Source organism: Trichomycterus rosablanca, chromosome 3 (assembly GCF_030014385.1).
Source record: "Trichomycterus rosablanca isolate fTriRos1 chromosome 3, fTriRos1.hap1, whole genome shotgun sequence".
Classification (NCBI taxonomy): Eukaryota; Metazoa; Chordata; class Actinopteri; order Siluriformes; family Trichomycteridae; genus Trichomycterus; species Trichomycterus rosablanca.
The window spans coordinates 30,023,513-30,039,926 of NC_085990.1; the positions used below are offsets into that span (position 1 = coordinate 30,023,513).

At 38.4% G+C, this 16,414-nt stretch overlaps 1 protein-coding gene across 1 annotated transcript; it reads right to left on the reverse strand.

Annotated features, from left to right (window-relative positions):
- Nucleotides 1-1,209: 1,209 nt before the first annotated feature.
- On the reverse strand, nucleotides 1,210-10,501 carry klf6a (Kruppel like factor 6a). The gene is made up of 4 exons (XM_062991151.1): nucleotides 10,179-10,501; nucleotides 5,956-6,523; nucleotides 4,314-4,437; nucleotides 1,210-2,689 (listed from the first exon to the last, which is right to left on the reverse strand). Exons 1-4 carry the CDS (start codon nucleotides 10,278-10,280, stop codon nucleotides 2,638-2,640), a joined length of 846 nt encoding a protein of 281 aa, XP_062847221.1. The 5' UTR covers nucleotides 10,281-10,501; the 3' UTR covers nucleotides 1,210-2,637.
- Between the last annotated feature and the right edge of the window lie 5,913 nt (nucleotides 10,502-16,414).

A 16,414-nucleotide genomic window follows, 5' to 3' on the forward strand; every position in this document is an offset into this window, starting at 1 on the left:
TGTTCTGTAAAGGCTTTGATCCAGGTCTGTAAATTTACATTGTCCGGTCTGAAAAGAGGCTATTTATGTTGATCTTTCTGGATGCCTGTTTCGTGTTTCTGTAATACTGTTGCCAGGCTAAAACAACGGTGACCAGACAGGTCAATAGCGAACTGTCGGAGTCAGCAGTCTCTGGCAGAATGTGTGCCAGGAAAGCCTTTAGTAATTCATTACACCAATGCACTACAAGGCAAAGCCTGTCCTGCTCCAGCTTGTTAATTACAATAAATCATTACATTTTGGACTTGTTTGCAGGGAATACGGGTTCAGGCTTATACCAGTGTTTTTTTTTTCAAATATATTGACAAGTCATGTCAAGCAAGGAAACTGTGCAATTTTTCCATTTTGCCTTCAGCCTCGTTGCACAATGTGCTCTTGCAGCTTGGCAGAAGTAAAAATCAATTTCAAACAAAACTACATATTTAGACCCAGATCGCTGGCTGAACTCTGCAGTAATCATTTCCATTTTATGTTTGTTCATTTATATTATCTGTAGGTGTGATGAACAAGCATTCAAAATGTGCAGTTGCATCACATTCCTTGATTTCATATAGTAGAAATGCAAATATGATTTTAAGTGAACCTTCGTGGGAATAAATAGATTTGAATGGTATATAAAATATGGTCTAAAGAATGTGTAACTGCAGTTTGCAGTTGCTTTCGGTTTCGGTTTGTCTTTCACATCGCAGAAATACATGCATGCTGTTTATAGGAATAGTTATTTTAATTAACCCTTAAGGAAGGATGACAGATTTGAACCACAAACAGGACAATATGTTCAGACTTCATTGTCTGGTTAAGGCTTCAATACCTCTTCAAAATGACATTATGTGGAGTCATGATCAGTCATATTAGACTTCTAAACATTGCAAAAATCAGTGCATAATGTTTAAGATTGTAATCGATTCCTGGTAGGAATAAAAATGATGCCAATATTATATAAAACAGTATGTTTAAGGTATCCGGTCATGATTCTTATTTTATGTAAGTAAATTCGCATTGAACTCCCTAAGAAAGGTGCCTAATATTTAAGACATATGCTAATTCTAATACATTTTAAAGGAAATAGAAAGATTCCGTTTAGATACAAAATGAAGAGACATGTAACAAATGTGCAGCTGCATTTTTTTAAATCTGTTGATTTAAAGTCCATACTAAATACAAAGTAATAAAGTATTTTAAGTGCTTTTAATAGTAAACCTTGCAGAGTTTTCCTCAATTTAGGTTTCTGATATGGAATAACATGACAATATTTGGTTGGATGGTTAGAGTGGCCATTTTTGTAAAGAAAAAGGTGCATTTGTACAGGAAATTGAGCCTCAATAAAGCGATTTCACTCACTCATACAAGAAGACATTGTGACCCCACAACCAGATCAATCTATTCCACAGGACAAGGTCACTTGCATAAGGCACCATTAAGGTCAACAGTGCATTAATAACAGGTAAAAATGGAAAGACTGGGCAAGAAATGACAAGACAGAGAGAATCAAGGTTCTCACCAATGACAAGAAACTAAAGAAAAGAAAACGTAAAAAGAAGATGAATGCTAAGCTAAGCAATAGTGGTTACTCCTCACGTAAAAAGTGTCAATGGAGGGGGTAAGGATAAGAATTATCAATCCATTTATGTACAATATTGTATCATTTAACCATTCGTATTTAGCTGCACTTTATTGGAATCTATTAGCAGTCCTGATAAAGAACAGGAGAAAAAACAGAAGAGTACAAACCCTAATACCATGCAACACCTGTCTATAGTGAAGTTATAGTTTTTGTGTTTTATTTCTAAGCACACAGCTTATACAATGGACAAGAAAAGAGCTTTTTTCGTAGCCTGTCCATAAAAACAAGCCACCGAACACATTGCACATTTAGTAGCTGCACCAAACACCAAAAAAAGCCACTCTCATTCACTCTGCAGATCCTCCGAGGGAGGCGGGGTGGTGTTGGAGTGGATTCCCATCATCCCTTTTAGGGCACGGAGCCTGGGGGAGCTGGGCGAGTCCCTGCTTCCACACTGATACTGCACAGACACGCTTTTCTTCTCACAGTCTCGCACAGAAACAAAAAAACGGAACTCCATTTACCACACCATTCATTCAGTCACACTGGCATAACGGTAACCCCCCCTCCCTTAATTTTCCCCTCACACACCATACACTCATCCTCTGCCAGCTCATATTCACTCCAGACAGGCTTTTTTTATATGTACCAGTGTATTGGTTGTCCAGAAGTAGTCCCAAAACATCATGCACCATACATCACACCCCTCATGAGTCATTCATTCAAGTTCTTTCATTTTTTTTTTTTTTGCAGTAAGTTTTTTTGTTTGTTTGTTTGTTGTTTTTTTTCTACTTTTTTTTTTTTTTTTTTTGTTCAAAGTCCTTCATACTTTGCATCTCGCCCGTGATTTTGTCCCTTTCCGTTATTTTCCACAACCTCTCAGTAGGCCTTTCTCCCCGAGGATCCCGGAGGCACAGGGTACAGTGCAAAATGGCATGCTTTGGCTGGACACACACTCCTCCCCCAGACAAGAGGAAGGGCGACCAGAAGGCTGGTCACGATACAAGAGCAAATCCACACCGGCCACGACTCGCTCAGAGGTGTCTCTTCATGTGCAGTGCCAGGTGGTCTGACCTGGAGAAACACCTGAGGGATAAAAAAGAGGAATAGGTTAGCATAAAAATCCAGATGTGCCTTAAATCACTGTAGAAAGAGAATACATTCGTACATCCTTACACACTTTGCCTAGTACACAGATGCGCCACATGCATCAATATAATGTGATGTATCCTGTTAAGCTTAACACTACTGAGGCTATAATATTATTGGTTATTCCCACTTTTGAGTCTGTGTTAAGTCACCTGCAATGTTATTTAAATTTTCTGTTACTGTAACAAGTATTTTCTATTTTTCTGTTTCAATAGTATGCAAATTGGAGACGTGTTTGGTAGAATTGTAGTATTGCGAGCAGTTTTCAGAATAATGATGTTGGTTTAGGTATGCATTGTTCCAGAAACAAGCTAATTTGACGCTCAATGCACATTAAAGGAGTATTGAAGTACTGCTGAAGGTGTCACTGGGTGACGATTAATACAAAAATCTTAATCGTGCTACATCAAACAAAATAATGAATACGTTCTATGATCTATACTTTAATATCACCATACTGTATAACATAGTCAATAGGAGGATGTCTACCTGTGTAAAATTGGCTACTCGAATGATCTCATCCTCTTGATATGATCTCACCCTTTCTTTTTTTAATGGACTACATTAAATAACGGTTGTAGCATGTGAGGTGAAAAGTGGTGCTGATTCTAAGGGTCTTTATCTAAAGAAGGTTCCACTGGCCGCTCAGGTGGCGCAGCGGTAAAAAGAAACGCGCTGCAACCAGGGCTGGATTCTGAGAAGCGTGGTATCGAATCCAGCCTTGCTTTACCGGTTCGAAGCTGAGAGGCTATATGAGCCGGTTGCTCATGTGGGGGGTGGGACAAAGAACCGGATGTGGGTCTCTCTCTGTCAGTTCTCTGCCGGCTGATTGGAGGCGCTTACACAGAGATGGGAGAGGGTGCCCTTGGGGTGTGTCTCTCCGCATGCCACGCTAGGTGGCGCCAAACTCATCAATGTGTGGGTGGCAAAGATGCATCTGGCTGCTGCTCGTGTTTCGGAGGGGATACGGGTTAGCTTCAATCACCTCCGTCAGGGCAGGGTTCGGCATAGACAGAGGAAAAAAAAAAAAAAAAAAAAAAAAAAAAAAAAAAAAAAAAGGTTCCACTGTAATTCCAGTAGTTTGTTTTTAAAAGGTTGGAGAATCAGATCAATACTCTCCTCGATTTCCGAGCTTTATAGCTTCCAAAGGATCTGGTACTAAACAAAGAATTTGAGCAGATTTTTTTTACATAGAAATGCTGCTCAAATATAAAAGACAAGGATGACATGCAGCGCTTTTGAAATACCCAGCACGTTTGCTCATAAAACCCTGAGAATATCAATATTCAGGAAACACAACGCTGTTGTCATTGCTCTTTGAAGCACTTAATCCGATTAGGCAATTAAGTGATGAAATCCAAGCATAATGTGACGACTGCCATCGATGAACAGATAAAAGAATCAATGGGGAATAAAAAACACAAAATCTATTGTATTTCGCCTTGGCACACATCAAAGCACAGGCGCCTCTGGAAAAGCGTAATTGTTGCTATAACTGTCACTATTTCACTATTGCAAAATGCAAAAAAGAGAGATATAGAAAGAAAAATCAGGAGCATACCTGTCACAGTGACTGCATTTGAATGGCTTTGCACCAGTGTGCTTCCTGAAGTGCCGGGTTAGCTCATCGCTGCGTGCAAAGCGCCAATCGCAGCCTTCCCACGAACACCTGTACGGCTTCTCACCTGCAAAATAATACAGATACTGCACTGTTAGGAGGGCTGCTGGGAATGCTGAAACATGCAAAGTAAAGGAAAATATACCATGCTATTATTAGACTTAAAGTTGCAGTATGCGAGTTGGAATTTGAGAACCTAGCTGGTAGAAATGTGTAATTATAAGGAAATCCCAAAATTCAGTAAGGAATAAGTCACACCTAAACCTAAGCAATTAATCATATTCATAATGAGTCTGTGTTTCTGTAGCTTGTTATACCAACCAGGCATGAGCTTCATTATGTTTCATTAGTTAGTTTTGGTCTTTAAATGAATGGTCATTTAAATCAGACACAGGTCCTGCTAGGTTGGTATAAAAACCTGGGTCTACATCTTCCTTTTTTGAATAAGTACAACAAACCTAAATTAGGAGTTAGGACTTATATGCAATTTTGTAAAGCTTTAATAAAATGAATAAAATACTTCACGTGTTTAAACAGGAATTTAAAAAACCCACAAACAACAACCAAAAAAAAGCCTTTTGAGTTTGAGTTTCAACCAGCGGCCTTTTTAAGAAAGAAAAAAACAGTCAGTCTGGCTCTTTCCCATGACGAAACCGATAGTGTTTTGGTAGAACAGGTTCTTTTCATCCCTCAGGCCCCCTCCCCCTCCACCACCCTTCCCTCCCTCCCTCCAGAGGGCATAGCCACATTCCAAACAGATTAGGTCACCGTTTAGCCATGCAGTCATGCAAAGCAAATATGCAGAGAGAGAAAGAGTCAGTGCTCTTGCTGCAGCTGGGGGACAAGCTGGGTGTACTCCTAAAGCTTGTAGTTGCACAATTACTCGACTGGAACCAATAAATCTGTTTTGAATGAGCAGTTTCAATCTGATCTGTATCAAGATTTCTGTCCAGCTCACTTTGGAAGTGTTAGACAAAACAATGAGGCGCAAATATGAAACTCCTGACGAATCAACAGTTCCAGTTGGCAGGTTTTGATGGTTAGGATTATGTAACACCAAAAGTAGGGGTATTTCCAAAGGTAAAAAGCTGCGGGAAGTGTAGATTTACACATGAATGCAAAGAAAGAATGCAATACATCATAAGCAAGTTGGTAATAACATGTTCTTTGGATTGTCAAATCTAATTAGAGACAATGGCAAGCTAGAGTGCACAAGAAGGTCTTGATTTATGCTTTTAATTCTATTTCCACATTTTTCCCTTTTCTCCCAATCTAATTGCATCCAATTACGCAGCTGTGTTTTTCCTCCACTGGTGCAGACCCCTATCCTGACTGAGCAAGGTCATAACTAACACACATCCCTGCCAACATGGTGCAGTTGCATCCTTAGTTTCAGCAGTAATGAGGAATCTTTTCGATCATCCTTCCTGACAAACATGTCTGTGTAGGCGCCCAGCAGGATCTTAGTTCTGCACCACCTAACACTCCATTATGCACAGGTTTGACTTGTCATTGATGCAAACAATGTCATTGCCAATGACCCTTATTGTGAAGGATAAAAAAAAAAACCTTCACGTTTTCTTACCTGTGTGAGTTCGCTGATGTGCCTTTAGGTGAGAACTCTTTGTGTAAACTTTGCGACACCCATTGAATTGGCACCGGTGCACCCTCCTCTTGCCATCCGGAGATGCGTCTCCACCAGCTGTAGATGACTTATCCAAGATCTTGGCCAGGCCACCGTGCCTAACCTTGCCAGGCATGAGCAGTTCAGTGTGTACAGACCCCCAGGGCTGAGGAACACCTGGCTCCAGAAGAGCCTCCGGAGATGAAGGCGGCGTGGCGATGATGGACGAGCCCAAGTGTCCCGAGCCGAGTGGGTTCAAGCCAAAGCTGTGAGTAGGCGAGAGCTCCTCCGAGCTATCCGAGGCCTCGCTGCTGGCATCAGAGTTCACGCTGCGCGTCTCCGACATGGGGCCGTCCTGAGCGTCCTCCTCCTTGACGCGAGCCAGATCAGAGTGGGAGATGGATTCATTCTTGTTCCCTTCTCCGCATGCCAGGATAAGCTTACTCCACAGGTCCTCCTGAGAGTCGAACTTAAGATCCGACGAGACATATGGCTCGCTTTGCAGGTAGCGCTCTAACTCCAGACATGTCTGTTGTGGAAGAGAAAGTGCTGATCAGAAAAACGTACTGATTTTATCATCCAATAAACATTATTTACACGGCCACATCAAACTGAGGTTAAACTGCACAAATTAGGACTGATTATTTTTTTTAATATATATCTAAAATAGAAAGAAGTAGAATTCAGTAGAGTTTGGTCAGTATCTGATTTTGTTAAACCTACTAAATCTTGTAAAAATTATTTATTCAACCTACATGCTACTTGATTAAGGATTTTTAAGCAAACTTCACATGTAAAGTAAATTAGCTTTGGTTAAAAACAAATTTCAGTAGGAAAAAAACACAGTTATTCTTCAAAGCAGATTTTACTCAGATATATCATACCACAAGTTCAATTTTGGCTCTCAAGGCTTAAGACTTGCCCAAATTTAGCTTTTGGTAAGTGTGTATAGTCAAGCCTCATTCTGAAAGACTAACATTTACTCTGGGTAACGCAGAATGAGTGAGTCATACGCTGGTTTTGGAGTCCTTTTAAGGAAGCCGTAGCATTTCCTCTCTGCTTCTACATTCAAACCTAGAGCTTCCTCATTCAAGCTGGCTGACACGCAAGGGACATCCTCCACTTTACAGTCTATTGTTGCACTACAATTAGTGTCTTAAAGTCACAACTAGTAGTTACACACCTACAATTTAACTTGATCTTACTTACCTTATATATTATGAACAAAACATAGAGAAGCATGTATCCGCTTTGGTAATAAAATAATTTCATTTTCCAGAGTGCACATTTTCAGTCTGGACCCAACTAATTGACTGTACTGTCTATAAAAGCATGCTATATCTTGACACATCTTAAACTACATTTTAGGCCTGGCATGACGCCACTGCTTTGCTAGCAGGATCGATTTCACTCATGTGCATACAGGCTGCGGCCCAACAAACCCCATACTTCCTCTTTATACAGTTAGTAGTATGGTAACTATGACAATCTGTTATGATAACATACAAATTGGGGTTGCATTTTGGCAGGATAACTTAGCAAGTGTACCCACTGTGCATATAGGATATCATATTAAAAGGTGATAAATGTGCATAACTTGGCTTGTTTTTTTCATAAGATAGAGATTATTTGTAGTGTTATGTTGTGTGGTTCGCATCACGTCACAATGTGTGTCCTTATTAATAAATAAAAATAAATAAATAAATAAATAAAAATAAATAATGGGTTCGGCATACAAAAATGACTTTTGATAAATTATGAATTTTAAAAATGAGTTTAAAAGACCGTAATGATTTTTAGGGCTGGTTGTAAGTCTGATAAAGGTTGGGAAACCATGTTGTTTAGCTTTAAACTATAACTGAATCTACATGAGAATCCATGCTTTAAACTTGCATAACCACCATTATTAAGGACAAAAAGATATTATTGGGCCTGATTGTCAATAATCAATATTATTATATATTAAAATATTAATTTCAAAATGAATTAATTTGCAAAGTTAATTTTACTATAGAAAAACAGAACGTGAAATTCAATATGCCAGTGTGGTATAGCTCCACTAGTTGGCTTGTCTGGCATTCCACATTTGACAGCTTGTACATAGCTGCTGGTCCTTAATAAGATACAACAGCATACACTTTAATATATTAGTATTTAGACTAAACTGTTTACCAATTGCATGTCATGCAAACACATGACAATAATAAAAATAAGAAATATGCATTGAATTATTTGTATCCACTGCTGAGTTTCAGTTGTAAAACCACTGAAACATTGGTTTTCACAAGCAGCCAATCACAGAGCCGCATAGGCTGTTTGAATTACTTACAAGGTAACCTAAGGACAGTTTTCCCCATAGCAAATGCATTTCAGTGCAGCACTGGAAAGCACCCTAGATCTGATAGCTTGCATTGTGAAGATGTTTCTAGATCAGATCCAACTTTTACAGATTTAACGTCCAAACTAGAGCTGTATAATCAGCAGTGGTGTGTGTATACAATAACATATTTTATTCAGGTATTAATTATGCACTCATACTACTAACAGCAGCTACAGCTTTCTTATACTAATTTGCAAATGCATACGTTCTAAATTCAAAAGCTTGGAAAATCCGGTTTCTTAGTGGTTGTTGGTTTGGATGTCTATTTAAAGAACCAAATACAATATGTAAAAATATTAAGGTGCCCCAAAGGGTTCTTTGCATCTAAATGGGGTGTATTGAAACTAATGTTCCTTGTTGGTTTCAAAGTAAAATTCAATTTAGCACACATGCACACAAAATGTTTGCCCCTCTGAACTGAGACAGAGGTAAAATGAGGACAACCCCCTTAATTAACAATATTGAAGATTCATAGACAGATAATAGTAGATAGATAGATAGATAGATAGATAGATAGATAGATAGATAGATAGATAGATAGATAGATAGATAGATAGATAGGTCTTGAATATATTAAGAGATCTTGTAACTCAAGTTTGCTTGACCTCTATGTCACATCTGGCAGGTCACATGTGCTTTTGATTCATGATTTCATCTTGGGCTACAAATTACTAGCTGTATTGTTATACTCACATTTTCAGCAGACTATGAAATGCATGCAACTAACTATATATTTTCCATTCAATATAATAATAATAATATGAAATCAAACAAAAATCCATTTGCATTGCAATTACAAAATGATGGAACATTATTTAAGCAGAGAAACAACTTAATGGAAGGAGCCTTCTCAATGGTTATTTCTGGATTTCTGTTTGAAAAACTCTAAATACGAAGACGATTCATTTTTTCCTTTATAAAATAATTTAACAGACATTAATATGGCTTATTATTCTATACTTCTGCTGATGGTAAACTGGTCCTCACATTCTTATATCAGTCTGTCACCTATAACCCTTTTTAAAGCCATTTTGAGGTGAACATAACAGATTTTAGCAGTAATACAAATCCGAACAACTATTAGGAGAAAATTGAGAAACTCTGTTACCTATGCTTTTCTTTAAAAAAAACACAAAAAAAACAACAACAAAAAACACATCATTAGGTGCAACTAACCCTTTAAAGCAGAACAGACCCTGTTACTATCCAGATTACTATTGCGAATCCCTTGAGGAAACATACAACCTTGATTGGTGACAGATTGAGCCAAAAGTTGTAATGCAGAAGTGTTTCTGCAAATAACCAGTAGTTATCTGGAGTAGTAGAGTCTTGTCAGTCCAAGGAACCACTAAAGAACCCTACAGCATACAGATAGAGATACACACTGACTGGCGACTGATGCATTTTCCATAAAGTGTACCTTATGTAGAGATCTGTACAGATCAAGTAAAGCTTCTCTCTCTCTCTCTTCTTTTTAAAGGTGCTATAACTAACTTTCAAGATCATGTTAATTACAAACAGAAGATGGGGGAATATGCAGCAGTGTTGCTGTGCATTAATTACTGCGATGATTGCAAGTGGCAACTCAACACGCACTGAAAAGTCTTTAATGGCAGTGTATTATTAAGAAATCTGCGCACATATGATCCGGTTCTTGACTTTTAAAAAATATTTAACGTTTTTTGTGTGTTTGCACATTTGACCATGAACAACAGCACGTTTAAATCCTAAATAATTCAATTTCTATGAATAAAAGTCAGGTATTGCTGCTTTAACTGGAATAATTCAATGCATTTAGACGTACCTGTTGCCAGTATTCCTCCAATGAAGGTAAAGCTGAGAAATAGCCCGTATCATGCACGATCTGTAGCTCCTGGAAAATACTGCACATGGGTAGAACATCCATCGCAAATCCCGGTTAAAGATCAAACCTCAGAATAAACACTCGGGCAGTTCTCCTTTAGATCTAAGCGATCTTACGCCAGAGTGCTCCGTCGCTGAGTCTGATCCAGGCAAACACAGACAGATCAGATTTGTGTGTGTATGTGTATCACATGGAGCGCTGAGAGCTGATGTGTCTCAGTGCAGAGCTCCTCTCTCTGTCAAACTTCCCTTATTCAAACCTGACTGCCTGTCCCCCAAACCACGCCCACTCCACTGACAGCCTGGCGTGTTTCAACACAGAACCACCAATCAGTTGGCAGCAGCTTGCTCCGGCTCATATGAGCTCACCTTCAACCAACCCGCTGGCTTTTCTATATTCTGATTGGCTGACTCGTCTGGGGGAGGGGAGGTTCGTAATGATTGGTTGGCTATTTTTACACCTACTATATAAGTAGAGAGCGCCATGCTTCTGCTTTTCCAGTTGACGCTTTGCAGAGTTACCACAAGGAGCGTAGTCCGTCTTCAGTTTCCTTTAGCTTGTAAACATGTAGTTATACTGTTTAATTAATATTATCAGCTTTTGAAAACGTTAAGCATTATAACAGTTTTTGTATAGATGTAAAATAGTTTACATTATTATTATCAAATAGGTGAAACTGGAAAACATCAGAATTTCTTAATAAATGCCCCTTAAATGTATGCCAGTTATGTGTACAGTGTTTACTGCACATACCCCTTATTATATTTTCTTATACAATTTATTTATGACAGTTTATATATAAGTTTATGTCAGTTTGATCCCCATTAGGGAATTTTTAATTTAAGAGAGAGAGAGAAGGGGGGTTGGGGGCATCATGGCCCTCTTCACCCTCTATATATATATATATATATATATCCTATAATAAAACTTTCAAGCAGTTCTAATTTTATCTTATCTACTCATAATTTGAGGGCAGTTGTAGCCTAGCTGTTAAGGTACTGGACTAGTAACCAAAAGGTTGCCGGTTTAAGCCCCACCACTGCCAGGTTGCCACTGTTGGGTCCTTGAGCAAGACCCTTAACCCTTAATTGCTCAGACTGTATGTATACTGTCACAATACTGTAAGTCGCTTTGGATAAAAGCGTCTGCTAAATGCCGTGAATGTAAATTTGACAATCAAACAAATGACACAAGCAAATACTAATCTAAGAAAATAAATAAACTATTCATACCTGCCTATTCAGGTTATTTTGGAATGTGAACTGTTAAATTAGAGAATTCTGTTTGTCTCCCTATCAGAATTTTGCTGTCTCTCATGTTGCTGGAAAGAGTGTTGGTGATTGGTGGCTATAAATTTACAGAGGGCCAAGCAATAGTAATTCAACGAGAGACCAATTTCAAATGACAGTAAAATTAACCAATCATATCTTCCCTCTAAATGGGTGGGCCTTGTTATCGTTTCGACGGCTGTGACAGCTGATTTTATTCTGGCCGCTGCTGACACTATTTGTGTGAAGGTTTATTTGGGAAAATGGCCATTATGCAGAATTACTGGTCATATTTCTGCTGCTAATGTGTCTGTCACTAATGGCTGCTTGGCTGTGTTTGAGCTGTCGTGATATGAAGGCTTATTATGAAATTTTGTTGGTTTTGTGTGGTAGGAGGGCATGACTATCATGCGTTTCGAACCCCGGCCTGTTGTTTTCATTCCCCTCTGAAGTGCACTTGGAGCTTGTGTGAGGATGCTATTATATGTCAGGAGGATTTGCATTTTGCTCGAGAAATTCTCTGTGTTGTTTTTGCTTTCTGCTTGTTATTTTTCTAAGGCTTAACTATGTTCTAAATTTTTGTTTCTTAACTTTTGTATATTGTATGTATAGTGAAAATGTTATACCTAACTTCTGGTAGACCTCTGGTAATATTCACTATGGACAGGGACATGAGATTAAAGAGGAGCAATTAATTTCTCATTTGTAAGATAATATTTAAAATATATGCAAATAATTATGACTGTTTAAGTACTGCAAATAAGTGGTGGTCTCATAAGACCTTTTTGTGGGCCTAGAGATCCTCTTCCCAACTTGTCCTGATCTTCCAAAGCAGTGTTTCCATTGAGATTAGTCATATTCATGTAAGCCTTATACATTTATAGATTTTTACACAAAAGAATAAACACACCAGATGAAACATGTAATCTTGTTAGTTTAAGTCAGCAGAGTTAAGTTCCATTAAGGAAGCCAAAGGCTGCCACATAGGCTTCTTCTGACTCAAGTGTGATGACTAAAACTGTGGTCAGCATTAAGAATTTGCACACAGCGGAAACTTGGTTTGCTTTTCACCAAAATAAAATCTTATTGGCTCTCTACTTCTTAAGCAAATGCACTGTAAGCTTTCTTCTCAATTTAGTATTTTTAGTCAATTTAGTCACTCGAGCCAGGTCAAATGTTCACTGTTTGTTGCACATTCGTACATTGCCCACCTGTAAGGACAGGTCTTAGCATTTATAGTCTATCTAGATGTGTAATTTATGACACTTACCTGGGTGCGGGTGTCATGTGATTCATCATTCACAAACGCTAATTGGCTAATGACAGTTAGAAGGAAAATTATATAGTTGATGATCCTGAAAAAATACTGTAATCCTTTTAGGATGAGCTTTGCTAGTTAATTGGGTAAACATGCTTTTTGTCACAATAATAAATTAACAGCTATGACTAACAGCATACACGTTCCCCTTCTGGGAAAGTGAAAATGTTAGGGATTATATCAGGAAACCTGAAATAATGGCTAAAATTGTGTCTTTTATAATCCATCATCTTTGATAGGAACTGGGTTTATATTTCTGTAATTAATTAAAATTGCTTTGCACCCAGCTGATTTTGTTTTTGCTGAATACGTTTAAAATAATTAATGGCAGATTACCTATTGGGCATAATATATGCCTATACCTGTCAGAATTGTTTTATCAGCCTGGAACACTAAAATAACTTAAATTAGTTAACTTACTCTGTGTCTTGTACAATGAAATTAAAGGAAGTCATTTTTACATCCTGTTTTTAAAACCTTTCTTTGGCTGATAGCTGAACAGAAAGTAGTGTATCCTTCTTTGCTTAGTCACACAATGCTTTCATCTGTAATAGTTTCTATTTCAAAATGCAAATGCAAGCAATTCTACAATTATTGTGTCATTTTAACAGTTTCTTTTTATATATTCTTTTTATAAGGTCTTAAACTATTAGAAAACTGGAATTTCTCAGCTTGGAGCTTCATTCACTGCCTGTTTTGCCACCACTTTATTCGGTGAACAGTTGAAACGTGTGTTGTGGTTTGTTTTTAGGGGAAAAAAAGATGCAAACAGGTATACTGAGATTTTAGAGAGACACATGCTGCCTTTCAGATGACATCTTTTTCCAGGAAGTCCATGAATATTATTTCACCAAGACAATGCCAGGCCCCATTCTGTAAACACTAGAACAGTGTGACTAGATACAGAATGTGCTTGACTGGCCTGCCTACAGTCTAGGGGTCTGTTTGAAAACCTAGTGAGCTGCCTTGCTGTCTTACTGCCTACATAGGCAGCTGCCTAAGTAGAGAGGATTCTAATAAGTCATCGACTTATGAGTCAGGTTATTCAAACGCACTACTTAGACAGCGATTACAGCGATTACATCAGTTTTCGCTTACTAAGCTAACTTGGTTAGCCTCATGCCATTTAAACCAATAGGATGAGGTGGCACAACACGCTAGCATGTCAACTAACATCTCCCTCCATGTACCGAAAACAGTAATAAATGACACTTGTGCACGTTTATACATTTAAAAATCAATTATAATTTATTTACGCTTGAAAATAACTCTGCTCCGCATCCGTCCGCCATATTTGTAAATTTTTTGTGAGAAAAGTTGTGCTGCACTGAATGCTGGGATTGCCTTCACTGCTGAGGAAGCATTGGATGCTCCCTCATTATTCAGTCAAAATACCATTCAAATTTAAGGTGCCTTAAATTTAAGAATTTGATCAGGCTTCTTCTCGGGAGCGTGCGTAGTATGACGTAAAATGCTGTCTATGTAGAGAGCTCACTAGGTTTTCAAACGCACCCTAGATCTGTCTCCTAATGAAAATGTATAGTGCAGCATGAAGAGAAGAATCAGATAATAGTGACCACGGACAGTTGAGCAGCTAAAGTCTCATATCAAGCAATAATGGAGGAAAATTCCACTTGCAACTGCAACAGTTAGTGTCTTCAGTTCCCAAACCATTTAAAAGTCTTATTAATAGGAAAGGGGATAAAACACGAGTAAACACATCTCCGTCCCAGCTTTTTTGGAGTGTGTTGCAGAAGTCAAATTCCAAATGTGCTTATATTTACAAAATACAGTAAAGTTGATCAGTAAAAACATTGGAAATCTTTTCTTATAAAGATTTAACCAAATGAGCAAATCACAGATTCTTCTTTTTATAGTGTTTTTTTAGGAGATGGGCTTTGTCCTGGGTTCGATCCCCAGGTGGGGCAGCCTGGGTCCTTTCTGTGTGGAGTTTGCATGTTCTCCACGTGTCCACGTTGGTTTACTCCAGGTGCTCCGGTTTCCTCCCACAGTCCAAAGACATGCAAGTGAGGTGAATTGGAGATACTAAATTGTCCATGACTGTGTTTGATATAACCTTGTGAACTGATAAACCTTGTGTAATGAGCAACTACCGTTCCTGTCATGAATGTAACCAAAGTGTAAAACATGACGTTAAAGTCCTAATAAACAAACAAACAAACAAGGAGATGGGGTTGATAGATCAAATTTTTAGTTTTTGTTTTTAAATTCCTGTGTAATTTCTATAGATTTTTCTTGAGAATTTTATTCCTATCAGAAGTCGATGAGAAACCACTTATTACTACACATCTTATTAAAATGAATGTTTTTAAATCTATAGAAATTTTGAAGTGGCTAATGATCAAGTGTTCCCATATTTTTGGCAATGTATTGTATATTTAGATGAACTTCATTTACACTTCAGCCTATTACACTGAGTTAAACAGAGAAGTGACAAACACCATTTTCAGAACAGAAGGGCATTGTCTGCTGTTGCTGTCGAGCTGGTCGCTATGCCCTGGAGAACTGATTCTCTTTTGTGAATCTCAGCTGAGGGCATATTTGTGGGTTACAGCATCTGATTCAGTCATATGGTGATGTCTTTGGAGCTCCACAGCCTTCAAAGCCATTAAATTGCTTTTTTTTCAAGCTGCATGTCTCTGTGGAAGTGCTGCAACTGTTCCAAATGGTGTCGAAGGTCAGACATGCCAGACAATTTCCCTGTCCTGCCTGGAACTGAAACTGAAAAGGCATCATTGAGGACAGACCCTCAATCTTGCATGTCCCTTTTAACCGGTCAAGAATTCATTTTTCTTTTTTTGTATTTCATTTTATACTGGTGGAAACAGAACACAAATCTGGGGACAGGGAACTGACCCTCGTAATAGACTGCTTTATGTTTTGCTGTTCTGGACTGGTGAAGTATTTATGCTGTCAGTTGTAGAAATTGGACAGAATTTTAGCAGGCACGGGACATAACCTCTCAAATAAATGTCCATTCTAGGGAATGAAACACACTTGGATGTAGATGGATGAATGGATGAATGAATGGATGGATGGGTGCTTGTATTTTATTCAGCGCCAGTGGGAATGTGGGTGCTATGGTAAAAAACATCAGTGACAATATGTACTTACATTAAATACACCTACTCATACATACCACACATATTAACACAGTGCAAAAGATATGATGCAAAAAAGAATGACAACGTGCAAAACACAACATATAACGATATAATAATGTTAACATTTTACACATTTGTGATGTGTGTGTGGGTGGCTTAGCACTTCTTAGTGCATCGTAGTGGAATCAGTCTGTTACCGAACGTGCTTCTGGATATAGCACCATGAAAAGGATGAGCAGAACTGTTCAGAGTGTCCACTCATTTTGCCAACACAATTTTTCAGTTCCCACACAGTCCAGGTCAGTCCTGTGATAGAACTGGCACTTTTGAGTTTATTAAGGCACTCAGCATCACCTGCTCTCCTTCTCCCTCAACAAACCATCACATAGAAGAAGACACTGGCCACAATGGACTGGTAAACCATTCCGAGCAGGTTGTCGCTTACAATGAAGTACATAAGTCTGT